The 25,502-nt window shown below is 48.1% G+C and overlaps 9 protein-coding genes across 9 annotated transcripts; 5 read left to right on the top strand and 4 right to left on the bottom strand.

Moving 5' to 3' along the window:
• Positions 1 to 705: 705 nt before the first annotated feature.
• Positions 706 to 2,006, bottom strand: EV420DRAFT_1617299 (CRAL-TRIO domain-containing protein; the record flags this gene model as incomplete). Its single annotated transcript, XM_060475218.1, has 7 exons — positions 706 to 1,001; positions 1,058 to 1,134; positions 1,188 to 1,250; positions 1,303 to 1,462; positions 1,519 to 1,661; positions 1,728 to 1,809; positions 1,910 to 2,006. The coding sequence occupies 7 exons, from the start codon at positions 2,004 to 2,006 to the stop codon at positions 706 to 708; spliced, it is 918 nt and encodes a 305-aa protein (XP_060337758.1).
• A 771-nt stretch (positions 2,007 to 2,777) lies between these two features.
• Positions 2,778 to 4,710, top strand: EV420DRAFT_1759027 (triose-phosphate transporter family-domain-containing protein; the record flags this gene model as incomplete). The annotated part of the gene is made up of 3 exons (XM_060480577.1): positions 2,778 to 3,113; positions 3,148 to 3,333; positions 3,383 to 4,710. 3 exons carry the CDS (start codon positions 2,778 to 2,780, stop codon positions 4,451 to 4,453), a joined length of 1,593 nt encoding a protein of 530 aa, XP_060337757.1. The 3' UTR covers positions 4,454 to 4,710.
• Positions 4,711 to 5,127: 417 nt separating this feature from the next.
• EV420DRAFT_670342 (beta-lactamase-like protein) lies at positions 5,128 to 7,163 on the top strand. The gene is made up of 7 exons (XM_060483006.1): positions 5,128 to 5,363; positions 5,408 to 5,688; positions 5,742 to 6,153; positions 6,207 to 6,379; positions 6,439 to 6,473; positions 6,532 to 6,760; positions 6,814 to 7,163. Exons 2-7 carry the CDS (start codon positions 5,501 to 5,503, stop codon positions 7,148 to 7,150), a joined length of 1,374 nt encoding a protein of 457 aa, XP_060337756.1. The 5' UTR covers positions 5,128 to 5,363; positions 5,408 to 5,500; the 3' UTR covers positions 7,151 to 7,163.
• Positions 7,164 to 7,188: 25 nt separating this feature from the next.
• EV420DRAFT_1507561 (ribosomal family S4e-domain-containing protein) lies at positions 7,189 to 8,504 on the bottom strand. Its single transcript, XM_060471377.1, has 5 exons — positions 8,370 to 8,504; positions 8,144 to 8,221; positions 7,905 to 8,085; positions 7,453 to 7,852; positions 7,189 to 7,405 (listed from the first exon to the last, which is right to left on the bottom strand). The coding sequence occupies exons 1-5, from the start codon at positions 8,370 to 8,372 to the stop codon at positions 7,279 to 7,281; spliced, it is 789 nt and encodes a 262-aa protein (XP_060337755.1). The 5' UTR covers positions 8,373 to 8,504; the 3' UTR covers positions 7,189 to 7,278.
• Positions 8,505 to 8,873: 369 nt separating this feature from the next.
• EV420DRAFT_1626511 (uncharacterized protein) lies at positions 8,874 to 17,581 on the top strand (the record flags this gene model as incomplete). Its single annotated transcript, XM_060476012.1, has 28 exons — positions 8,874 to 9,066; positions 9,132 to 9,236; positions 9,289 to 9,329; positions 9,385 to 9,661; positions 9,719 to 9,834; positions 9,887 to 9,905; positions 9,960 to 10,006; positions 10,071 to 10,108; positions 10,156 to 10,249; positions 10,310 to 10,406; positions 10,461 to 10,753; positions 11,047 to 11,345; positions 11,399 to 11,599; positions 11,648 to 12,479; positions 12,533 to 13,196; positions 13,246 to 13,658; positions 13,710 to 14,304; positions 14,354 to 14,521; positions 14,582 to 15,148; positions 15,200 to 15,520; positions 15,575 to 15,818; positions 15,868 to 16,353; positions 16,408 to 16,552; positions 16,604 to 16,684; positions 16,733 to 16,822; positions 16,876 to 17,089; positions 17,139 to 17,288; positions 17,340 to 17,581. The coding sequence occupies 28 exons, from the start codon at positions 8,874 to 8,876 to the stop codon at positions 17,534 to 17,536; spliced, it is 6,987 nt and encodes a 2,328-aa protein (XP_060337754.1). The 3' UTR covers positions 17,537 to 17,581.
• A 1-nt stretch (position 17,582) lies between these two features.
• EV420DRAFT_1507543 (t-SNARE) lies at positions 17,583 to 18,989 on the bottom strand. Its single transcript, XM_060471376.1, has 6 exons — positions 18,692 to 18,989; positions 18,555 to 18,639; positions 18,343 to 18,494; positions 18,093 to 18,286; positions 17,884 to 18,038; positions 17,583 to 17,827 (listed from the first exon to the last, which is right to left on the bottom strand). Exons 1-6 carry the CDS (start codon positions 18,892 to 18,894, stop codon positions 17,816 to 17,818), a joined length of 801 nt encoding a protein of 266 aa, XP_060337753.1. The 5' UTR covers positions 18,895 to 18,989; the 3' UTR covers positions 17,583 to 17,815.
• EV420DRAFT_670106 (uncharacterized protein) lies at positions 18,985 to 20,420 on the bottom strand. Its single transcript, XM_060483004.1, has 2 exons — positions 19,690 to 20,420; positions 18,985 to 19,640 (listed from the first exon to the last, which is right to left on the bottom strand). The coding sequence occupies exons 1-2, from the start codon at positions 20,228 to 20,230 to the stop codon at positions 19,198 to 19,200; spliced, it is 984 nt and encodes a 327-aa protein (XP_060337752.1). The 5' UTR covers positions 20,231 to 20,420; the 3' UTR covers positions 18,985 to 19,197.
• A 2,530-nt stretch (positions 20,421 to 22,950) lies between these two features.
• EV420DRAFT_1700105 (uncharacterized protein) lies at positions 22,951 to 24,593 on the top strand (the record flags this gene model as incomplete). The annotated part of the gene is made up of 9 exons (XM_060479483.1): positions 22,951 to 23,234; positions 23,287 to 23,320; positions 23,374 to 23,547; positions 23,599 to 23,666; positions 23,720 to 23,778; positions 23,834 to 23,948; positions 24,006 to 24,070; positions 24,126 to 24,163; positions 24,213 to 24,593. The coding sequence occupies 9 exons, from the start codon at positions 22,951 to 22,953 to the stop codon at positions 24,270 to 24,272; spliced, it is 897 nt and encodes a 298-aa protein (XP_060337751.1). The 3' UTR covers positions 24,273 to 24,593.
• A 245-nt stretch (positions 24,594 to 24,838) lies between these two features.
• Positions 24,839 to 25,502, top strand: EV420DRAFT_1326026 (PHF5-like protein). The gene is made up of 6 exons (XM_060468746.1): positions 24,839 to 24,864; positions 24,919 to 24,951; positions 25,002 to 25,038; positions 25,087 to 25,190; positions 25,243 to 25,363; positions 25,413 to 25,502. The coding sequence occupies exons 1-6, from the start codon at positions 24,846 to 24,848 to the stop codon at positions 25,429 to 25,431; spliced, it is 333 nt and encodes a 110-aa protein (XP_060337750.1). The 5' UTR covers positions 24,839 to 24,845; the 3' UTR covers positions 25,432 to 25,502.

The following is a 25,502-nucleotide window of genomic DNA, read 5'->3' as shown; positions in this document are numbered from 1 at the left end:
GTAAACTTACCTCACTGGTATATATCAGACAGAAACTACGACGGATGATTATACTCATTATTCACGAATGTCAAAGGTTGTCGACGGGGACATCTTATTTCGAGGTATTGCTATACCGCATAGGCACTTGCGAGAGATCGAACAGACCTGCTAGTTCGAAATCTATGCTGCAGATGCTGAGGCTCGCCGTAACTGTTGCGATCACTTCTAGGAAGATCTCGTTTGTTGTGAACCCACCTCCGACTCCAACTGACGCTGTTCAACTACTGGCCTACGTCGCCAGTACAGATTCTGAGTGTGACGATGCAATCGGTAGCATCGCCGGCGTCAGCATGGATGTCGCCAGCGGTGGTTGGGTACCAGTTGCGAAGGTGCAAGGGCATTCTGTGAGTCGTCGATGGGTCAGAATAATGTGAAGTCAGATTTCAAAGACTTACCGCCGCAAAGTCACTCTCTGATCAAATAAAATTCATAGCTTATATTATAATATGATACCGCGTCGTCCCTTGAGGTATTCTAGAACCTTGCGCCCTGGTCGCATTCGCATATTGTTCACTTCATCCCAGTCTTGAATATTATGCAAAAGAGAGGTGAGGATTTGTCCATAACACAAGAAAATTAAGCGAGAAAGTGTAAGTAGACCAGAAGAGTTAACCTGAAGAATGCATGGTATATACTAAAAGACCAAGGGTATTGGAAAGCGAATCAGAAACCCTCCGCTTCACCACCATACTGCTTTGGCACTTCCTTAGCATCGATGATAGGAAGAAGTGCCTTACCGATAGCCGGGGCTCCCGAACCAACCACTGACATTTTAGCCAGGGTGTTGGCAGAGATGAGAGGTTTAAAAAGCCAGAAGATCCACGTAAGATAGGCCGGTACGTTGACAAAGAACTTCTTGTACAATAATTCCGGGTAGTGATCGGAAAAGATGCTCGATGCTTCTGATGCGGCCTGCTTGGAGTTGGCGTCGCGGCTAGAAAGGCTCACGCCGGCGTAGTCTACGAAGGGCTCCAATTGAGGACATGTGCTACGGAGGCAAGTATTCAAAACTTACCGTGAATTTGTACGGTTTGATCCACGGTCTCAAAGTCGAGCAATGCCAAGCTCTTTTCCATGAGGGATACACGCCATCTGACAATGCATTCAGGATGAAAGGCTTATATACACATTCGCGAAAGACATACCTGAGGAAACGTTGAACGTCGCTGAAGGCAACCTTGACGTTCTTAGCTCCATAAATATTATACCTAAACACTTGTCAACATGACTACAATGACCACGAAAATGCAAAAAACATACACGACGGGCCTGTCTTCCTTGTCCTTCCCATACACGTGCCCGAGGGGGTCAAAGATATCAGCCGGAAACTCTTCCTTCATGGCCGCCTCGACGTTGAACTCAGAGCGCCATCGCAGCGTGCCGATCAGCATCGAACGCGCCTCAGTTGACATTGAGATACCTATGGAAATAAGATGGTGAAAGAAAAATAAAGAATAATGTCAGCCTACCTTGCACGGAGAAATTTCATGAGAACGACGCTGACTTTCGCGTCTATAGGGTTGGCTGGATCAATTTTCACACCCCAAAGGTTTATGGCTGTCGTCTTGGCATCCGCCTTGTCAGGGTATCCTTCAGCAAAAACTTTCCGGTAATTTGGTCTAAGAAAGAGCAGATTCGTGAGTGCGCAAAGGGCTTGGAGAATAGAAAGTGCACGCACCCTGAACTCTTTGAGAGCCTTCCACTCTTCTGTTGTGAAGCGTTCAGTTAATGAATTCTGAGGCTCATCTGCCTCCTTCTTATCTGACTCTGAAGGCGCCGTTTTTGCCTCTACAGCAGCTACTAGGGCAGCGGCGGGCTCAGGCTTGGATTCAGAGGCAGGAGCTACAGCATCAGCGGGCGCTGCGACGTTCGACAGTCATTTGGGAGGAGGCAATGTCTGTAGAGGGTGCAGGCACGGGTTCTGGTGCGGTGGAAGCTGCGGTGGCCTTCTCAGTCTCGGACATTATAAGAACACGTTGCTATAGAGTGGTGTGAAAGTAGATGATGATGAACGTAAATTGCGAAGTTATCTTTGCTTATCTGATAAGATGGAAGTCGCGTAAATAAATAAATAAATAACTGTCAAAATACTTTAGAACGGCTCGTTTGGTTCGCTACGCTGCCTGCAAATTTGGAGACGCACATTGCTACTTTTAGGTCGCCGTCGGTCCTTGCGACTTTATTGAGGGGGAAACATTCTTGGAAATTTCCTGTAGATGTTGTCCGGCAAGGTTCCGACCTCAAGGTCCTCCAAGATGAAATAAATACAAGGCTTTTGAGTTGTCGACGGCGTTCATTACTGGGCCAGGGCATGTGTATGAGCGCTTGCTGACAGCTGAGTTGTATTAGTACGGATAAACTGTGCATATGGATATACTGATGGGCCGATATGATAAGTATAATATACTTACTGCCTAAAAATTGGGAGTATCCATTGGGCATCATACGTAGATGCACCATTATTATCAGCTATATAGTGGACTTTGCGAAGGCACTGCAGGCCGGAAACAAGTAAGTAAAACACCAACTTGAAGTAAAACAAGCGAGAAACACAACGGATAAGATGACATAAACTTCCCACGCGGCCCTGGGCGCCACACCGCTGAATACTTTGACGAATTCGAAAAACTTCATCACTTTCACGGGAGTTGCCTTCTGCAGGTCGCCTCTACATTTCGAGTCCATCTATGTCAGCTCGTTGATACCAGCAACCGCCTTTCTTTACATCGACCGACATGCTCGACCACACCACCCTGCTCAATGGTTACCACGACAAGCAACGACAGAATGTAAACGACTCTTGGGGCCAGCCTACCCTGCCTTTGTACGCCAACGATTGGAGCAATGACCGAAAGCCCCGACTCGATGACATTCGCAGAGGTGCAGTGACAACCCTGTCGCATGTCAAGCAGTACATGGGGAAGCAGTGGACTCGAACAGGGGAGACAGGAGGGCGGGCCCTGACGAACCCGTCGTCGCCGCCTTCTAATCTCCTTTTCATCTTCCTATGCAGCCTGTGGTACACCTCATCTGCCCTTTCTTCCAACACCGGCAAAGCTATTCTCAACCAAGTTCCGCTACCCTATCACCCTAACCTTCGTCCAGTTTGGCTTCGTCGCCATTTACTGCCTCCTTTTCATGTCACCCATCATCAGGTTCACTAGACTAAAGAGACCGTCGCGAGCTATATTTCAGAGTACATTGCCGATGGGTCTATTCCAGGTCGGAGGACATATCTTCTCGAGCATGGCAATGTCAACGATTCCTGTCAGCACGGTACACACTATCAAGGTCAGCTTATCGTGGTATCAATTCCACTCTAGCTGACATCATTTCACAGGCACTATCACCGTTGTTCACTGTCGCCGCTTATGCCCTCTGTTTCCGAGTTAGCTATTCAGCCAAGACATATGTCTCTCTCCTCCCTCTTACCGTCGGCGTTATGCTGGCCTGTTCCTTCGACATGACCGCATCAAATTATATTGGCCTGCTATGTGCATTTGGTTCCGCCATAGTCTTTGTCAGTTCAAACATTTTCTTCAAGAAGGTCATGCCATCCAACGACTCGTCACAACCGTCCCATGCCAAACTTGACAAGCTGAACTTACTGTTCTACTCCTCCAGCATGGCTTTTTTCCTCATGATTCCCATATGGTTGTACTATGACCTTCCCGTGCTCCTTGCGGCATCTCACAACCCGGAACATGTTGTACATCCCAGTCATGCTCATTCGGCCCTCCATTCTGTCAGCTACTACTTCTTCATGAACGGCACGGTGCATTTTGGTCAGAACATCATCGCCTTCATCATCCTATCATCGACATCACCCGTCACCTACTCTATTGCTTCCCTTATTAAACGTGTTGTGGTCATCTGTGTCGCCATCGTATGGTTCAATCAATCCGTTCACCCAGTCCAGGTGTTCGGAATCGGTTTGACATTTACGGGATTGTACATGTATAACAACGCAAAGGCCGATGTTGATCGTGGGGAGAAGAAGTTGAGGAGAGTTGAGGCTGCTCGCGATTTGATGCTCCCGAGCACCATTGCCGAGTCTAAGATGATGTCGGGAACAGAGTCGCCTCCAGCGGCCATGGTTCACTCTGCAAGGGAGGGTGAAACTACGGGAGCAGCTGTGACATGGAGTGGTAGGTCAAGAGCCGCCTCAATACATTACCATCATCATCCTCCGCATCCTGCTGCAAACCTCTCGGTGAAAATTACGCCTCCAATCCTTAGTTCCAAGTTTTCTCCCATCAAGGAAGGGAAACTAGGGTCGCCGACGGACTCTTATCCTTCTCCGCCGCCTTCCCTCGACTCCCCGCCTTCGCACTCGATACACCTTGGATATCTGCACGATCATTCCAAGCATCCGCTCAATTCCCAGCGTGTCGGCGTTGTCGTGGCGTGATTTATACTTATTGGATTTACTAAGTTAGAAGAAGCAGAACATATACCTCTCTCTACTGGGCACTGAACTACTCATATACTACAGAACCTTTGGGCAGCATAGTAGACCGCATAAATTAAATAATCGGACTTTTGATTCATGAGTTGCTTACATAGCTCGGTCTTAGACACATCTTTCTGTATATTTTCCATTTTGTAGAGGACGCAGGCAGCCTTGTACACACCTTGGAAGTAAATGCACAGCCACCTATCAGGACTAGCTTCTTTCAACAATGTCCAAAAAGTCCAAGTCCTCTGCAAAGGCGTCATCCACTCTTCACGATTATTTTTCACGGCCTCGGACATCGAAGGGAACCACGAGCACGGCAACACCTAAGGCAAGAGTGAGACCCCCACCGGTAGCGAACCAGAATCGCAAATTTGTACTGCCGCCTTCTGAAGATATCATCGTGATATCTGACGATGATGATGATGAGGGAACTCCACGGCAGACTAGTTTCAAGAAACGAAAGCGAACATTGAGCAATAGCTCTGGGGAGGTCGAAATCGTCGCGGTGCACCTGGCAGAGCGCGACGAAAATGAGGAGCCGCTGTCATTTGGAAAGCCAACCGAACTGCTTCTCTCTTCAAGTCCACCCGTAGTTCTGGAGCATGAAGATGGGCCTGCAGAAGAGGGCCTCGCGTTCGGACGACCCACGACGCTGCTGCTGTCCTCTGAAGCAGGCCCCTCTTCTGACGTTGACACGGGCGACGTTCTGGACGTTGATGAATGGGGTACTGGAGACGACGAACGGGAGTTTCAGGATGACGACGAAGTGGAAATCTTGGAGGACGTTACGGAGCAAAGCGCAGTGCTAACCAACCCTGGCGACGCGTCCGCCCGACGTGCGAACGAGGATTTAGTGCTTACAGTATGTCATTGGCTCCTCCATTGTTGTCAATATCTAATATTCAGTGGTAGGATATCCATAGCCACGTCCAGACATGCCTGAATGCGAAACCTACGCGTCCACCTCTAGACAATGGGAGCAACGCGTTTGCAGTGTTAATGTCTTCACATAAGGAGAACGAAGCATGGAAGGAAGCTACGACCATGGAAGATCGCACCTTCCGGCCTAATAACAGCAATGGCGGTCGAAGGAAAGCGCCCTTTTACAAGGTTTTGCAAGGCATGCCCATCGCAGTGGATGCATTCAAGTATGGCCCTATTCCAGGGGTCACTGCATACTTTTTAACGTTTGTATCTGTTGCATGTCGCGTCTATTACTCAAAGTTCATCGAGGCTGTAGGCACGCTCACTCGGACCATTATACCAACTTGTCGTCCTCTTGGACAAATGGGCCCATCTACTGCTCCGAAGGAACCGCAAATCTTATAATGCATATGCTCAGGGTGCCTAAGAACTGGGTGCATCCTCTTCCCATGGATAAACCGACTGTCATCCCCAATACAGGCGGTGTACAGGTTACCCTCATTGAAGCGAACCATTGCCCTGGGTCTTCCCTTTTCTTTTTCGAAGGCAGACAGACTGCCAATGCTGGAGATAGCACCTTCAAATCCGTCTTTGTAGGAAGTTCAAGAGTTTTTCGGTACTTGCACTGTGGCGATTTTCGCGCATCGCCAAGACACGTTTTGCATCCTGCGGTGAAAGGGAAGCGGATAGATCATGTATATCTGGATACAACATACTTGGATCCTAAGGTGAATCCCCGTCGTTCTCCTGGATATGGAAGCGGTTTTGATTATTATCTCAGTATACATTTCCTCCCCAGCCTCTGGTTATCTCGGCGTGTGCTGAGCTTGCAAAGCACATAGTCAATGGATCTGTCGTCAAGGACAAGGGTGCTAGAATGAATGGTTGGTTAAATCCTGCTCCTCCCAAGGAAACAGGGAAGCAGAAATCAGACCGGATCCTAATGGTTGTTGGGTAAGCTTGGTCAAAGGTTCAAACTAGTCATCCCGTCGTTTATGCTCCCCATCTTCTAGCACGTACTCCATTGGCAAGGAACGAATTGTTAAAGGTGTTACCTCCCATCCTGTACTCGTCTTGTACGCTTTACTCACACCTCGTTGATTTAGCTATGGCCCAGGCACTGCAAACCAAGGTGTACTGTGATGCCCGCAAAGCAGCTATCCTTCGCTGTCAATGTGATCCAGAGCTACATTCATTGCTGACTTCAAATCCCCTTGATGCCCTTGTCCATCTCGTTCCTCTTGGTGTCATAACATCAGATCGACTGAAGGAGTACGTTGAACGATTTAAAGGACATTTCAGCCGAGCTGTAGGATTCAGACCTACCGGATGGACGTGAGTTCTTTAGTTTGCTTTTGCCATACTACGTTCCGACAATCCGCTTGCAGATACACACCACCTGCCGGGATGGACTTAATGCCGTCTGTCTCGACCGTCATAGCACGCTCGCAGAAGAACTTATTCACACATGCCGACCTGGTTCCAGCACGTAATTCTACCAGTGCGCTGCAGTTATATATGGTCCCATACTCAGAGCACTCTAGCTTCTCTGAGCTAACGTGTTTTGCCATGTCATTTCAATGGACCAAAATGATAGCTACTGTCAATGTAGGCAGTGAAAACTCTCGGCAGAAGATGGCAAAATGGGTGCAGAAATGGGAAGCGGAGAGGAAGAAAAAGGGGAGTAATTATGTGGTAGATTATCGGCAGCCGGATTACTGGTAAAATATCATGTAATTTTCCTCAGGCCTCACAAAGTCGCAACGCTTGGGATATCGACCATGGGTTGCATGACATAAATTGAATGTGGAAGTAGGAGGTCACACAGACACAACATAGCACATAAAGAACATCTACTCCGCCGTGGCCCGTTTTCGCCTAACGTCACGCTCCTCAGAGATAGTGAGTTTGACACCCTTACCCTTAGGCAGCGATATCCAAGGCTTGGCGCCCTCACCAATGACGAAAATGTTAGATACCCTAGATTCTGGATTAACGACGCAGGTAACAATAAGCAGAATGCATACCGGGTAGCGAATGTTCGGTCCAAGGAATCCTTGACGTGAACAATATCGAATCCTCCGACGTGCTTCTCTCTGTGTACGATAACACCAACACGACCCATGTTACGACCGCCCGTCACCATGACAATGTTGCCAGTGTCGAACTTGACAAAGTCGACGATTTTGTTCTGTTCAAGGTCGAACTTGATGGTGTCGTTGACCTTGATGAGGGGGTCGGGATACCGGATGGTTCGGCCATCATGGGTGACAACATGGGGGATACCACGGGCACCAAAAGCGACCTTGCGGACCTTGAGGAGCTTGTAGCTGGCTTCTTCAGCGGTGATGCGGTGGATCGTGAAGCGACCCTTGACATCGTAGAGTAGACGGAAGTACTCGCCAGACTTCTCGATGGAAATGACATCTGGACGACGCTGAATACATGACTACCTTTCCAGATAGATATTTGGACTCACCCTGGAATCCAGCAGGGTAGGTAGCGTCAGTGCGCACTTTTCCGTCAATTTTGATGAGACGCTGCATGACGATAGCAGTGACTTCACGACCAGTAAGGGCATACTTTAGACGGTTGCGGAGGAAGACGGTGAGAGGGAGGGATTCGCGAAGCTTGTGGGGACCAGGCGAAGGACGGGGAGCCTATGTCAATGAGGCTACTAAATATTCTCGTTCCAACTCGAAAAATGGCACAACGTACGTAGGTCCCGCTGAGCTTGTCCAACATCCATGATGAGGGCGCTGAAAGGCGCTTCAAATGCTTTTTGGGTCCCCTGGCCTAGAGAAAGGAAAAGTTGGGTCAGTTCCGTATACGCGATCCAAAGTCATCCAAACGAGAGACGCTGCATCCAGCTATTGCGGCCAGAGATTTTGCATGGAATTGCACTGAACAGCATCCCAGTAGGGCAGAGAGAAAGCGTACGGACCATGATTGCTTCAGAGTGTCTTGAAGAGTCTTGAGGAGCGAGTCGCCGTTAACAAAAGTTTGTTGGGGTCCGTGGGCAGGGCGTGACAAGAAGTCACAAGAGGTCACACAAAGCAAAGTTGTTGGTACACATACGTAAATACTGGATTTCCTTCCGGAGTCCACTTTCAAGTCAGTGCCTGTCTGTATTTCGTCCGACCGCAGTCGCAGTTTGCTGTTCTTTTCTATATTACTTCTTCTGCTAACTCGAAGTATATCAGCACTCAAGATGTACACTATGTATTTCTCCTGAAAACGGTAGTCATCCGGCACATCCTGGTATAAATTCGCCTCTTCGGTATAGTACTCACGCACATTTCCAATGATAACCGCCATTTGCTGAGATAAGTACTTACATCAGGGGCACGGGTCGACTAGTTCCCCGGGGTCAAGTGCAATCGATTATCGTCTGATTCGAGTCATATATAACTGGTCGCGAATTGCGTATCTGGTCCATCTACCCGCCATGCCTGCAGAACTCAGACCGACATCTATCCTTCATCGGACGCCCTGGAGGCCTCCTGTAGCTACCAGTGCCAAGGGAATCCAAATACAGCTCGAGGATGGAACTACTCTTATAGATGCCGTCGGTGGTGCGGCCGTAGCGTGCATCTGGCAAGCAACCATCCAAGTGGTTAAACAGGCTATTAAAGGATCAAGTGGATAAAGTTTCCTGTAGGTCATGCTTCTGCATCGATATCCCAGTTCCTGACATGCGATAAAGATGTGTACAACATGCAACTATCCAATGAACCGGCAGAGGAACTTGCAAAGTATCTGGTTTCCACCGGGGGCGGCGCGTTCGATCTATGTGGCTTCGTGTCCGGAGGTTGGTATATTATACTCGCTACACTGGCACCTATTCTAAGGTTGATTTACAGGTTCCGAGGCCATGGAAGCCGTGATCAAGCTCGCGAGGCAGGTTAGTTAAACTCACCAGACTACGATAAGCGTGTATGCTTAACTTCATCATTCAGTACTTCTATGAAACAGGTCAACCCAAGCGCACAAATTTCATCGCACGACAATTGTCCTTCCACGGGAACACTGTCGCAACGCTCTCACTCGCTCACCACGCGGCACGTCGCGCTCCATATGAGGCTATTCTCGATCACGGGAACTTCCATCACGTTTCACCGGCGTATGCTAAACGGTTCCAGCTACCGAACGAAACAGAGGAACAGTACGTGGAAAGGCTGCGGAAAGAGCTGGAGGATAAGTTCATCGAACTCGGTCCTGATACCGTTGTTGGATGTGTGTTCCTTTATTGATCTCATGACGTCAAGATTTTCCTGACATTCTCTCGGCTAGTCGTTGCAGAAACTGTTGTTGGTGCGACGACTGGAGTAGTCGCTGCACCCAAGGGGTACTTCAAAGCAATGAAGTCTGTTTGCGACAAATATGGCGCTTTGTTCATCCTTGATGAGGTTTGTCTTGGACAACATTTCTGTGCCTCTTTCTAACTCGTGTGATTTCCAGGTCATGAGTGGAATGGGAAGTAAGTGCCTATCTTTTTATGAGTGGGTTTATCAACGGACATTGAATTTCGTAGGAATGGGCTGTTACCACGCGTGGGAACTATATGGCGACGGTATCGCAGTGAGTGATCATCGATTTATCATCAGCATCTGGCTTCGATTGATTGATATCTCTGTTTGCGCAGCCTGATATCCAGGCTGTAGCTAAAGGCCTTGGAGGAGGGTGAGTAATGATTCTTTGGATTGGGTGCTTTATTCATGCCTACACAGGTATGCATCAATAGGCGCTGTTCTGATGTCCAAAAAGGTGGCGGACGGCATTCGTGATGGTTCAGGATTCTGGAAGCACGGGCACACATACCAGGTTTGCGATCTGTATACCATTTCAACCAAGTGCATTAGTAACCTTTCATCGTGTATTTAGGCTCATCCGCTGGCTTGTGCAGCGTCTCTCGCAGTACAGAAAGTGATTCAGTCAGAAGGCCTTATCGAAAACTGTCGGAAGCAAGGTGTTTATCTAGGTCAGAGTGCTGGTCCTTTCGGCCGGTGATCATTGATATTGATGACTGGACTAGGATCTCGACTGAAGGAGCGTCTGCAGGGCCCCAACTCCTTGGCAGCTCCGTTTATCTTCGATATTCGAGGAGGAGGCGGATTCTGGGGCATTGAGCTAGACTTCACATCCCCTGAAGCGGCATCGTACAGCCTCAAGGGCAAGCCGGTTGGTATTCTTGTTCAAGAGCGCGCCTTCGAGAAAGGGCTTATCGTCATGGGGATGACGGGAGGCGCCATTCGGGAAGGCGTCGACGGGAACCATGTTATGCTGTCGCCTGCTTACAATGTCACAACTGAGGAGATCGATAAGATTGTGGATATTCTGGGGGATAGCATAGACGAAATTTTGCAAGAGCATAAGGCTTAATTCTGTAGGTGTAGAATGATAATAAGTGAAGAAATACAATAAATGGCGTATCACTGGTACGCCACCTTACATAAGGCGGTGTGGTCAAGGGTGTTTGGGCCTTGCTTGGACACAGACGCTCTTGGACTCCGACCACAACTTGGAGCACGGCTCTGGGCATCCTCCCTTCATTTGCACGTACGACGACTGGATCGATGGCTGGCTGCATCTAAATGGACTTGTCATCATCTCATCAACAGGAAGCCACCGCCAGCTCTAGTTCGTCTACTCACCTCGACCTCGACTCATTACCCACTACTGGACCACGCTCGCTGCGCTCGAGTGCACGGACCAAGGCCGCAAAGAACAAGTCAAAGGACAAGGGAAAAGCAAAAGAACGCGATACGGGCCTTACAGAGTCATCGTCTGCCCAACCAGCGACAGAGTCTAGCTCCACACGGACCACCCGAGCCGCCACGAAAGCCAAACGAACCAAAGAATCTACCGCAAATTCCAAACCAAAAGACTTATCCGACGAGTCTTCACGCCAATCCAGACGGTATGCTTTTTGGTACACATACGGTCTGTCTATCGTTGCTAATGATACCCTAGAACCCGTAAAGGCGCATCTTCTACATCGACAGCCTTAACTATCAACGAACCACTCAAGGATCCCAAGGGTAAGAAACGCGCGGCACCAGACACTAACTCCGACGACGACGCTCCTGGCCCTTCCAAACGTGCAAGAACTACCGCATATTCCCTACGTTCCCAGTCTATCTCCAAACCCGCTAACATGCCCCGAAAGACCCGGTTTGTCATCATCTTTCATGTGTCCACCAGTGACTAATAGATCTCCAGTTCATCAGCCGCTGTGAAAGGAAAGATGGCCATACGATCTAAAGCAATGGCTGTCGCCAGCTCCTCTCGCCTCGAAGACGACGATGTTGATATGGGTGACTCTGACTATAAACGAGAAGAATCTGATCATGACGAACGAATGGAAGACCCCGTCGAAGATGGGAATGACCACGACAGCGCAGGATCAGAAGATGACCATGATCCAGGACCAGGAGATGGGCACGATGATGACGGAGATGATGATGATGACGATGAGGGCGACAATGATGTCCTAATGCCTTCAGGACCAGGAGGTGGTATACCCGGGGGGTTGGATGAGACGACTGCCATGGCTATCTTCGGCGACTATCGTCAATTTGGCTCTTACATGCTCTCGCTCTCATCTCGTCTCAGGACAATGCTGAACAACATCAAAAGCACTGCAGACCCTACCACTCGCCTGGTCACCCTACAGGAGCTCAGCGAATTGCTAAGCATCAGTACCGAGGACACCCTGGCCGGCTCGTTCCAGGTAGAGCAGTTTGTCCGGGAACTTGTCAAAATTCTAGGAGGACGCGGTGCAGACAACGATGAAGACGAGGATGCGGATGAAGAACATCATGAACGAGATGAGGATGCTGCATTAGCCGCCGCATTGGCCATGAGCACCGGCAACATATATCAAGGAGATAGCAACCTGGAAGCTCAGGTGCTTGCATGCCGATGCCTGGCCAATCTAATGGAGGCGCTACCTGGTGTGGCTCATACGGTTGTCTACCATGGTGCCATTCCCGTTCTCTGCAGTAAACTCATTGAGATTTCATACATTGACCTCGCTGAACAGACTTTGAGCGTGTGTTATCTCTCTCATTTCCATACTTCCCTTGACTGATCAATTTCTCCTAGACTATGGAGAAAATTTCAGAGGAGTTCCCAAGCTCCATTGTCCGCGAAGGAGGGCTTGCTGCTCTACTCAACTATCTTGACTTCTTTTCCATCGCAGTGCAAAGAACTGCTCTTCAAGCTGCATCTAACTGCTGTCGCAATATATCACCAGACCATTTCACCATGATTCAAGGTGTATGGCCTATCATCAGAAATTGCTTGGCGTACTCAGATCAACGACTGGTTGAATTCGCTTGCTTGTGTGTCATTCGGGTCATAGATTCATATCATCGATCATCGACGGAGAACTTGGAATCTTTGGTCGATACAGCATTGATCCGGGCTATTAACCAGCTTCTCATGCCTTCAGGTGGTTCTTCCATGATTGCGGCAAACACGTTCACTCTTCTGCTGCGTGCCCTCGCTACAGCTGCCAGGTGTAGTCCAAAGATCACTATCGCGCTCCTTGAAGCGGATGTTGTGGATACTTTGTATCAGATCCTCACTGGAGTCCTTCCACCTAGCAGTGAAAATGGATATGAACAGGGTAACTCTTCCGGAGGACAGGGTCTCGGAGGAGGTCTTGCTGATATGACCGTCATGGAGAACCTTGCGCATCGGCCAAAGGATCAAGTTGAAGAAGCTCTTAGTTTGATATCTGAGCTGATGCCGCCTTTGCCGAAAGGTGACCTTCCTTTTTTCGCTCTTCAGACGTTGTATTGATGATCTTTCAGACGGAGTGTTTGACCATAAAGCATATACGGAGAAATCACTTGCAAAGATGCAGAAAGCCAAAGCTAAGGCTGATCGAGCAGCAGCTCGGCAAGCATCACAAGCGACACTAGCAGCGGCTTTGATGGTCTTCCCTGCCGTTGAAGAGGCAGGGCCTACAGAGGCGCCTACGGCTGTACATACTCCCCAAGAAACGCATGGATCCGGAGAAACTGGTCCCAGCGGACCTCCAGACCGTACAGAACTGCTTCGGTCCAAGTCTGAGGTTGTTGGACGATTCATGAATCTGACCGTCCCAATTCTAATCGACGTGTATGCCGCGAGCGTCATTACACCGATCCGCGTGAAGACACTCACAGGCCTACTCAAAGCCATCAGCTTCCTTGATGCTGAAGGTCTAAAGCGAGTATTAACGGTTAGTTGATTCGTTGCAACATACCTGCCTCTTGACTGATGTGTTATTTAGTTTGTACCAGTCGCCAGCTTCGCTTCGTCGATTTTGTCCTCTAAGGATCATCCCACCCTGGTCATTGGTGCACTGCAGCTCGTGGACTTGTTACTCTCCAAGGTGCCTTCCTTGTACACGCCCACTTTCAAACGAGAAGGCGTCTTCCATGAAATTGAAGGCCTTGCCGCAAGAACCGTAGTATCTTCAAAAATGAAAGACAAAGGGGATAAAGACAAGGAATCTTCTGATGCTTCAACCCCTCCGGATATGAGCAGCGCAGCTACAACACCAGCTCCAACAATTCCAGGTTTTAAGAAGTTAACTTCTTTGTCTCTGGATCCTGACGACGCAATAACCCTGCGAGCTCGTGTCATAAAATTCAAGCACCTTTCGGGTGACGACCAGGGTGACTCTGATGCCGGGTTTGACACTCTTCGACGCCTTGTTGAACGTATATCTTCTCGAGCATCGTCGGAGAAGGAACTGACCGAGGCGCTTTGGGAGTTGGCGGATCTTTTCTCCTCGCCGCATACTTCTGTCTCCAGCTTTGAGTTACTGCAAAGTGGACTTGTCGATACACTGCTTACCTTCGCAACAGAAACAGAAGGGCTAGGTATGTGAATTCTTGTACATTTGATATCTTTTGTTTACACCTTTCACAGTGAGTCTCACCAGAAGAAGGGAGCTTCTGCTTGATGCTCTCGTGAACCGTAGAACGAAGCACCTCAGCAGTTCTCAGACGCCGTTCAGTACTTTTGTCAAAAAACTGCAGGAAAGTCTCACCAGAATGGAATCATTTGACGTTGTTACCGTGGCCCAAAGCTCTGACGGTATGACGCGCTATAGTTACTCATGTTCTTTATTAAACTTTTGGTTTATCTTTAACTTAGATTCAAAGCGAAGTTCACCTTCCCTTTTGGCTCGCCAGCTCCGTCTAAGGCTAGTGGCCGGTGATGAGTCCGGTGTACCACGTAACCTTCACAATATTGTGGTGTCAATCCATGCCATTGCCACTTTCCAAGCTCTCCATGATTATCTTCGACCACGCGTAGCTGGACTTTTAGGAAGTGGAAGTCGTCTATCTGGTATGCTTGCGGCTTTAGCAGCATCAGGCTTTACTAGTGGCCCATCATCCCGCACCGAAGAAACCGCCCCGGCGTCATCTACCACAGCCGACGCTGGTTCATCTACTCCTGCAGCCACACCTTCTATCACTCGCCGTCGAAGTCAGCGTCTTAGTGCAAAAAATTCGGCAACTGCTGAACCTTCGGACGCACCGGCTGTCGATCCGCTGCCTACTGACAACGTTCCGGAGACTGCTCCCAGTGACACTGTTGTCGATTCTGAAATCCATGCCGACTTCAGCGATGATGAAGTTGACGCTGAAGTCTTTGACGATGACGTCGACCCGGATACTTCTATATCAGACAAGACAGTGACACTTTCGGTTGCTGAAGGTACAGACCATGTCTTTCTGATCTGAATGTTTCTCACTTCATCTCTTATAGATGGTACAAAAGTGGAAGCGCAAACCCCTGATGGCACCCGAGTCGCAACGCCAAGCCTTTCAAGTAAAGACAATGCGCCTTCTCGGTCCTCTTCGTTAAGCAAGGTTTCTTACGCAGCTGCGTTGAAGGCTAAGCCCCAGGATTGGCATTTGGAGTTTTCGATGGACGATCATATCCTTCCATTAGACTTGACTATCTACGGTGCTATGCATCAACATGAGATGAGGAAGAATGCTGGGCCCGTCCCGTCGAGCCTGATCTGGCAGGGTGTCTACACGGTCAAGTTCAAGAAGGTACAAGGACCTCTGCCGTCATCTGACAGTAAGCGCCGCTGTATCTTTATCGGTGTACTGCATATATTAACTCGTTCCATAGCAAATGGGACCGAAAACGGAGTGAAGAGTCGATCTTCTGCGCCGTCGCTGACGTCTCTCCCCGAAGATGCTCCGCATGCCAAGATTCTGCGTCTCCTACGTGTACTCCATCAATTGAACACCACCGAGGCCGAGCGTGCAGTCTTCAATGGCGACAAGAGGAATTTACCCGAAGTTGCCTTTGTGAATAACAAACTCACCGCGAAGCTCACTCGGCAACTAGAAGAGCCCATGATTGTCGCAAGGTAGAAGAATATTGTATATCTCCTTATGGTATGCTGAACTCTCTTTTAGCTCTTGTCTACCCGACTGGGCGCTTGATTTGCCTCAGCACTTCCCTTTCCTTTTCCCCTTCGCCACACGATACAACTTCTTGCAATCAACATCGTTTGGTTATGCCCGGCTTATACTCAAATGGCAGAGCCAACAAGGTCGTGCACAGGATAGTTCACGGCGAGATGATGGCATTGGTTTCTTGGGTCGTTTACAAAGACAAAAAGTCCGGATATCTCGCAAGCACATCTTGGAGTCTGCAGTAAAGGTCTTCGAGCTATATGGATCATCTTCTTCCGTTCTGGAAGTAGAATACTTCGAGGAGGTTGGCACGGGTCTTGGACCGACGCTAGAGTTCTATTCTCTAGTTTCAAAAGAGTTTGCAAGAAAAGACTTAAAGCTATGGCGGGATGCTGATTTACCTGGCTCCGGTGTCTATGTCAATCATCCCGTGGGACTCTATCCGGCACCCATAAGTCCGGAAGATATAGCTAGCGACGGTGGACAGTACGTTTTGCATTACTTCAATGATGCCAAGATGCTTACCTTTCTAACTCCCAGAAAACGCACGCATGTGTTCAGAGTCATCGGCCAATTTGTAGCGAAGGCAATGCTCGACTCTCGTATTATCGATCTGTCGTTCAACAAGGTCTTCCTCAAGCTCGTTTTAGGCGAAGAAGTTCCTGTAACAGTGGCCACTCTGAAGGTGAGTTAAACTTATCACATTGTACATGCTAAGCTTACCGAATTGTTGTAGCTTGTGGATGTCGATCTCGGAAATTCGTTATTGAAAGTCCTCAACATTGTCAACACACAGAATCAAGTCCCCTCCGATAAGGTTTGACCAAATCAACTCTAATTTGGCACCAGTCTCACTTGCCTCTAGTTATCAAGAAAGATTGCCATGGTCGAGTCAGTTGATATTGAGGATCTTGCCCTCGATTTCACGATCCCTGGCTATGATATCGAGTTACGGGTGAGTAACGGTTGTTCCCGTTTCATAGTCGCGTTTCAACTGAAATTGCGTAGCCCGGAGGACGGGACATTGCCGTTACCGCTGAGAATGTCCATGAGTACGTCGAAGAGGTACTCGATGCTATCATCGGTAAAGGCGCTGCACTGCAAGCGAAGGCTTTCCGCGAAGGATTCTCCAAAGTTTTCCCTATATCAGACCTCCAGGCATTCTCAGCCGATGAGCTAGTCATGCTCTTTGGCAATTCTGACGAGGATTGGAGCATCGAGAGTATGTTGCCATGTGTCTATCTATCATCTCAGTGCTTACTCTCGAACAGCTCTTAGCGAAGCTTTGAAAGCTGACCACGGCTTCAATCCCGAAAGTCGGGCTATCCGTGATCTGGTCGAAATATTGGCGGAATATGACCCCCCGACCCGTCGCGATTGCTTACAGTTTATCACTGGAAGTCCTAAGCTTCCAATTGGAGGTATGCGCATCTTTTCCTTGTAGCTGAAAGAATCCATAACAACGCTTTCAGGTTTCCGAGGTCTAAATCCACCTTTAACAGTGGTCAGGAAACCTCACGAAGCACCCCTTACGGCAGACGACTATCTTCCCAGTGTCATGACCTGCGTAAATTATCTGAAATTGCCAGATTATAGCTCAAAGGAGGTCATGCGGGAGAAGCTACGCATTGCGATTAAAGAGGGTGTAGGGAGCTTCCATCTGTCTTAAATAATTGTTGCAGAGATATTGAAGAGAAGTCATCGAGTCATATGGACTTTGTAGTATTTTGTTTTTTGCTATCATGTTCTAGACGTTAGGTTACATACAATACAAGATCTCATTCATCACTACAGATGTAAGATCTTGTAAACTAGATATATGTCCACAAGCCACCCGATAGTAGCTTCTTAAATTAGGGTAAATGTGAGCTAAACCGGGCGTGAGCCTCCAGAGAGGAAAAGATTGCATATAGCATATAACGATAAATAGGAAAATACGCCACAGCAACTAGGACAGGACCTTAAGAAAGTGTGGTAACGTCAGGACGGATACTGGAAAGTCGTAAATTCGCTTACAGCCAACAAGACGATAGCCGTCACGATGGTAAGGACAATCATAAGGCAAGCGGCCCTCTTCCCTGCCTTGCGTTGATAATGTGCAGCTGTTGTGAGCTCCTCAGACGCCCGTGAGGTGTCCAGGGCTACTGATGATATGTTCGCCTCGATATTATCTAGGCGACGCAAGTAAGCACCAAAAGATGAGCATTCCATATAAACAAACGAACCAATCATCTCCCCCTGCTCTCCAACTATCGTCCCCAAATCTCGGTATATCTCTGCGAGCTCGTGAATGCCCGACTCGATCTCCCTGATGTCATTCTCGCGCTCTTGGATGAGAGATTCCTGGTATGCGAGTTCGTGCGGTGAGAGACGGGACTGGAGGAGGAGGGATTGGTGTTGGACAGGGTCGTCCGACGGTCTATGGAAAGAATTAGCTCTTGTGGTTGTCGGACTGGTGGCGACGACGATACGCACTGATGATGGTCATGGTCGTCCTCCACAGCCATACGAACGCCCTCTACGACTGTTCGTTGTCGCTCTGCGCTAGCTCGTTGCGCATGTTGGAACGACGAGAGAGACAGTTGAAAGTCGCGAGATGTCTTTTGCAAGGAGGCATGTTGGTGCGACTAGATATCGAGTATGTACCATGAGAGTTCGAACGAATGACAGTATATTCCATGGCTTACAAGACCACCCTGAAGGACTGCCAATTTCTTCAAGTCCTCCGAGCCTCGCTTGACCATCGACTGGGTGCTCTCTGTCAAGTCATGCCTGGAAATAGAGTCAGGGTATCCAGATTGCTGCTAGGGCATAGACTACGCACAGCCGTTTCCGGAGCACATTCGAGTCCCTTTGCGTTCCCAGTTGCTCTACGAGCTTGCGAATACCCTGTATGTTGGCATTGATCTTGAAAACCTGGAGAGAGAGGGACGACTGGAGGGACATGAAAGCGGCATCTTCGCTGGAGATTGGACCGGACGACGACGGGTTGGCTGAATAGCCAGCTTCGATGTCTTGGAAGCTCATCGTCGTCGAGCTCGTCGATGAAGAGAGCCGGAGATGCTGCGGTGGATGAGGCGCAGCGCTGGACGTGACAAGCAGCTGCCAAAAGGCAACTTGAGCTAAGAATATCCCACTGACATGTGCTATGACATATTTCGGACTTGAAAAAAAGTAGATGTTTTGCCAAGTCTAACGGCAGAAATAATACGATGGTAGCTACTACATATGAGATTGAATACGCTGAAGGAGTACCAGTTATGCACCGGGTTACAGGTCAAGGAGTCGAAGGCCACGATATAGACTTGTAATTCAAATATGGTTCCTGCGCTAGATAGAGGTCAATAAAACTGGTGGATATGGAATGACAAAACGCACCCGGAACAGACGTTGCGTGTTATCGAAATGGCTAGCATACGAAGAAGACATAGAATCTGTAGCTGATGACCCAGAGAACTGATGAAGAAGTACCGGAGGAACATTGTCGGCGTGCAAAGACGACGTCGAATCCGTAGTTGATAACCCATTGCTAGAGGATGGGGGAAGGGGCGGAAGGCCTTTATGTTCGCATGTTGTCTGAGTGGTGAATGTGGGCACAAGGGCCAATACCTTGCTCCTGATAAAGTTGAACAAGCCAGAATATCCGACTGATTGAAGAAAGGGTAACGGGGAAAAAATGTAACTGTGACCCTGACTATGGCTAGAGGCTGAAGGAGCGGAAGCAGAAGCAGTTAGCAGTATGTCCATCTTCTGGCGCAAAAGTCTCCAAATGCCTGTAGCAACGTCAGTATAGAAAATTAACACATGACTGCAATTGCTTACGAGCCCGCTGACATGCAGCACGATACATGTACACCAAGGTATACAATTCCAAAACAGTGTCCTGGGACTCATCGCCACGCAACTCGACATCATCCCATAATAGTATAGAGTACACTATATTGTACCACTCGGGAGAAAACACCGACCCACGCATTTTTCGAGGCGGAGGGGCTGGGGCGTGATCGCCTTGGGTGAGTTGAACCAAGTTGTTTTCACACTCGATCCGGAAATCAAACCACGAGTCGACCTTGGCCATCGCAATCTGAAGGAGAGTGGGCCATGCAGAACGAGGAAATTGAGTGGGGTCGGGAATTTGGGCATCAAGACTGGGTATGAGTTCGTTGAAGAGTGTAGAGAGCAAAGCACGGATAGCAGACGAATGTATAGTATAAACTTCTGTAGCATCGGAGGGTACCGTTCCATAGTCCGCAAAGAATGGACCGTACTCGCAATCATATAGGCACCCGAATGGCAGATAGTTGGAGTGGTTGTACACAGCGGAGACTGATCGAGGCTTGAGGTACATCTGGATGCCCGCCATGATAGATGCAGGTCAAGGACTGAGATAGGGGGACAAAGTTTGAGATCTGACTCCACTCCGCCGTCTCCTCCTGAACCTCAAGGGCTCCCACAGATTCCCGGTTACTGACGAAATTTCGGATAGATAGTGCCCTGGCAGTACTTGTGAATCGAGCTGAGGCAGGTCGTCCAGAAGGTCCACTCGCATGGACAATGACAAAGGAAGCCATTTTAAACTACGAAGAAATGACTCGAGGCTATAGGAACTCTGCAATTCAATGACGAGCAGTGCTTCGCTGCTGATAATGGTCGCATTTAAGAGTGAGAAAGCATCCGTTGCGAGGCACAACAGTATACATGCCGGTGACGAAGGAAAATGACCATTCGGCCGCGGGCTGAGACTTCAATAGGAATGATGCATAATCCAGAGCAGCCGGTAGGTTGGACAAAGCCTCAGTGACTGGCTTGAGAAAACTAGTACACGCGTCAGGAAATGGTTCGAGGATAGCAAAGGTGGTCTGCTTTCGTGAGGGGGCGCAGATAGCAACTTGGGTTCAAGTAGTTGACAGGAATGATGTCTCCATGTCACGGAGCGCATCGAGCCTGAGTGCCTACTTCAGCATCATCGTTTGAAGCAAATGAACGCGTCGCATCATTGCTAGCAAGGGTTTCCTGCAGTTCTGGAATGATCGAATGATTTACCATACCAAAAGCAAATTTCACCCACCATGGAAGGGGATATGCAGGGAGAGGCTGCAAAACGTGTTTACATCGGTTTTGGAACAAAGTCGCAATCACGCAAACTGCCGGCCCGGAATTTCGCCTGGATCCTCAACCAGCAGAGATTTCTTTCTTCTACGGGCGAATGTATATTATGCTCGACGAAAATTGCACCGATCCCATCACTCTTTTTTGGTGATGAGCACCAGACTTCATATATGCATAGTATACCAGGTCCAACAATTTGTTGAATACCAGAACTTGCTTCTGCACCTGCTCATTGACTCTTCCTCTTTTGGGTAGCTCTCCGCATCCCTTCGGTGCTTATTCTCTGGTTACCTTGAAGAAAGAGAATTAACATGTTACTAAAATTACTTACGAGTCTGCCAATGTACAGCATGATTGGCGTATTAGTAACGTCTTCAATCTTGACCGCAACTTAGAAAATTGTATTCCAGTTCCAATCTCGGAAGAAAATGCGCCGATCGGAGGATAATAATGGGCCTAGAGGAAGAGAGGTCCGTGTCTGCCTCAATTGGCCTCCACGACAATAAGAAACCTCAGGAACTTCGAACCACAACGACGGCGCAAGTCGCCGTCGCAACCTTCCCCCCACTATCATTCAGATACGCACACAAAGCCACGGGAAACCTACACATACAAAGCTCTAATACAACCTTACCGCACCTAGTGACCGGCCTCGCCTAACGCGTGCGCCGCCGCGTCTTTGTACTGTAATTAAACTTAGATTACGGGTAGTAAAAGTCGAGTTTAAAAAATTCAGGAACGAAGTTAACCACGAGCTATCACGTGGTGTATTATCTCATCTCATCTCACACGCCGAACGCAAGCTCGGCCTCCGGCGTGCCCGGTGAATCAGAACTTGGTATCAAGATGTGTCAATCCTAGCCTGACAAGCCATTTTATATCTATGGAATTTGTAGCTATGTAACGTCAATCCGGGATCAAGGGGGTACTGGAATTCCGGCCCGGCACACCGGGTAGGTAGGTAGGTCCAGCCGGAGGTCACGAAAAAAAAAAGTTGACCACCATTTTGGGGGTCTAAAAATGGACTTCAAGGGTAAATTTTAGAGCATACATGATACAATATATGCTACTGAGTGTGCTACTTACCTTAGGGCATCATACCTAGCGATACCAACACTCAGTCAATGCCATTGCAAAGTGGCCCTGCTGACTGGACATGGTGACATTACGACATCCCATTAGAGCACAGCCATGATTTAGACTTGATAGCGTACAGATTATGTTCAAAACACTTTCAATATTAATATCACGGCTATTTCAGGCAAAATATTCACCGAATTGAGTCGAAAGATACCCAAATTTAGCATAATGACATCATAAATGTCACGTGAAGGTAGATAGGTCCATCGTCGGTGCACGAAATTATTTAATCGACCCACTGTCTTTTAATTCATTATTAGGACCCCCTTGTCCGGGATGCCATCCTCCGACTAGGAATCAACTTGTCTGCGACTGAACAGGTATTGAGTCATAACCAAGTTCGACGCAACAGTCTCATGATCTTCCGAGTCGTTATCTATCTATCTATGGTTTGAACTTCAGCTGTATGTTTGACTGTCTTTCAAATTCTCTGATCCATTTGCTACAGTACAGGTGCGAGCTCGCTTTCCTCGAGTATAACGTCGCATTTATGTCTGAATCATTCTCAGGCTTCGTGGAGCATGCTTCGTGAGGCACATCCAATTATGTCCATCTTTCGCCATAGAGGCCAGAAGATCGTAATTGATTATTTCAACGAACAGAGATGAGTTTACAATCGATTATTCTATGCGGCCCGACATCGTCTGCAAGAGGCTACATTGAATCATCTTCATCTTCTCATCATCACTAGGCGCTTGTTTCTGTACTTAATGAACTCGAGCTGCACATCCTGTTGTCGGCCTTTCTCTTCCTTGCGAGCTTCCGGTTCGATTCGTTCATCAACGCAGCATGGAACGCCGTAAGTCGCATAGCCACAATAACTAGAACATACTCATGGCTGCCTTCTTACGTTTTAAAGGCATCAACAACACAGTAGCTGCCCACGTTTCTGACGTGCTTCAGATCTCAGCAGCAGCGGGATTCCTCCTCGTTGTACTGACAGCCGTCCTATCCCGCCATGTTCAGCGGCATTTCACATGGTTGAACTTCTGTGTTTCCTGGATAATATCCTGTATTTCATACACGCTCCTGGTCTTCACGGGTAATGGGTCGAAACATGCACCACCATTCGAGCTTTGCGTCGTCCAGGCGGCTTTAATTTATGGGGCACCTGTGCTGTGAGTTTCCATCACCCTGCGATTACTGATAATCCCACTGATATTATTGTAGAACAGGGGGTACAACGTTTTCCCTAGCTTTCTATGTCAGTTATCTTTCTACGGCAAGAAAGTGTACCAAAATATTCAAATATTATAGATGTATACCCATGTCAAATCTACTCTTGACAATGCATCATTAGGCGGAGAGTCCTTCTGGGTGAGCTTGGTGGCCGATTTCTTTCTCTTCATTGCTCTTGGCTCATTGAACAATTCTAAGCTCGTTTTGGGTCCTTATCTGATCTGGCTCGGATTTTTTATCGGAGTTCTGGTTGTACGTTCCAAATCATGTTCAGTGTATTTATTATTCCCGTCTTCTTTATAGTCTGGTATCAGGCAGCCCTCGCTGGTCAGGAAGGCATCGAACTATTGTGATTTCACTTCTCGCATTCCGTATGATCCATATGCTGCAGAATTCTAGTCATCGTCCTCAAATTCTGGTACAGATCCAAAGCATCTGCACTAGTTGTTGCCCTGGCGGTTATGGGTGTTATCACGGTTTCAAGTATTTTTGGACATGCTTAAAAAGATCCTTCACGGAGCTGATGGCCATTCCACAGTACGTGTGACCGTACGACTGTATAGGAATCGCAGAAGACTCGGACATGACACGTTATATGTAACGACGGCTATCCGAGTAATGCTCTTTGCACTCATTTGTTTTCTGGCTTTTGTGTAAGTGTCATTTGCTTTAATGAATCCAAGCAATTAAGCTGATGTGAACGTTATCAGAGTCAGCGCAGTGTATATCATTACCTGGAGCCCAGGACCTGAATTTGACATCATTTTGGCGCTGGGTAGGATGGTTGTAACTTAATCGCTTCCAGACCTTGACGTTCTTGAGCTCTCCAGTGCCCAACTTTGGTGTGATCATTTTTGGTAGTCAGGCGGTGAGTTTTGTTTCCCGTTTGGACTTGAAATGTATTAAAATTCTGGTAGGATATTTTGCGCGCCTGGATAGCGCTTCTGAAGAGAGCCAAGGCCTTCGGAAACAAGTAACGTTCACCTTGCACATCTTCCTGGAATTTGAGCATACAAAGTGTGGTCCGGGTGGAGATGTAACGGTTAGTAGTCACATCACTAGTCGGCACTATCATCCCGCAGATTGCAGCACTCTGAATCATACCCATTCATTTTCCTTACTCACACGTCATCCATGGCTCTCCGTCTCTCCTTATGTGGTTACTTTATTCCATATTTATATTTTACTTGACTTGTATGCATTTTGATGTAGACACTGCTCCTTCTATAATATTCCAGGGAAATTTGACTGAGGTTTTTGGAGCTTCGCACTTCCAAGTTCCGTCTACTTACACAGAGTAACTTATATAAGTAGTTTGCATCTACAAGAATGCAACGCACTACCAAAAAATTCGCGGTAAACAGGTGGATGCAGAAACGCACATGGACACTACATATAATAGAAGGCAGAATCAACTTTATTTGGAAGAAACGAAAGATTAGTCCTTGAAGGCCGCAGCAACTGGCAGCAATTAGCAAACAGAGCCAAAGTGAAAGGCTTGGTAAGTGCGAACCTCGATCCAAATTTGGATTACCTGCTCTCTTCCAACCATGTCGAAGCATCACCCCGGTACGTCGTAGGTTTCCCACTCTGATGAAACGACATTGACACTGTGCCATACAGATTTGATTATGTGCCGACGGCAGCCCGGTATAGGTGAGGAAACTTATTTGTGCCGCGATATCCTAAACTCATAGAGGACCAAGCTATCGGACGTCTATGTGAGAAATGTGATGGCAAGTGGTACGTAGCATCCCGTGTCGTTTTCTACATATCTTCATGCCCTTACAGTCCAGTCTGTGACTCGTACGTGCGCCCTGAAACTCTGGTACGGATCTGCGACGAGTGTAATTTTGGGACGTATGGTGGAAGATGCATAATCTGCGGCTCTCCGGGTGAGTTCTTCATTTTGCGGTAATTTTTTGGTCTATTTATCCTCACCGGCAGGTATTTCTGATGCATACTATTGTGCCGAGTGCACACGGCTAGAGAAGGATCGTGACGGGTGTCCCAAGATTGTCAACCTTGGTGCTAGTAGGACCGATCTGTTCTATGAGCGTCGTCGTTTGGGTCAGTCCTTTTCTCTCGAAAGTGTTATAATGCCTCATGGCCTCTCTAGGTTTCAAAAAGGGTTGATCCTCTGTTGCTGTATAAACTACATTGCATGTCTGTACATTAGACTGTGGAAATATCGACTTGAGAGTCAT

This window comes from Desarmillaria tabescens, assembly GCF_030435595.1.
Source record: "Desarmillaria tabescens strain CCBAS 213 chromosome Unknown EV420scaffold_3, whole genome shotgun sequence".
Classification (NCBI taxonomy): domain Eukaryota; kingdom Fungi; phylum Basidiomycota; class Agaricomycetes; order Agaricales; family Physalacriaceae; genus Desarmillaria; species Desarmillaria tabescens.
Note: the sequence above shows the minus strand (reverse complement) of the source record. Positions and strands in the feature narration are given on the sequence as shown.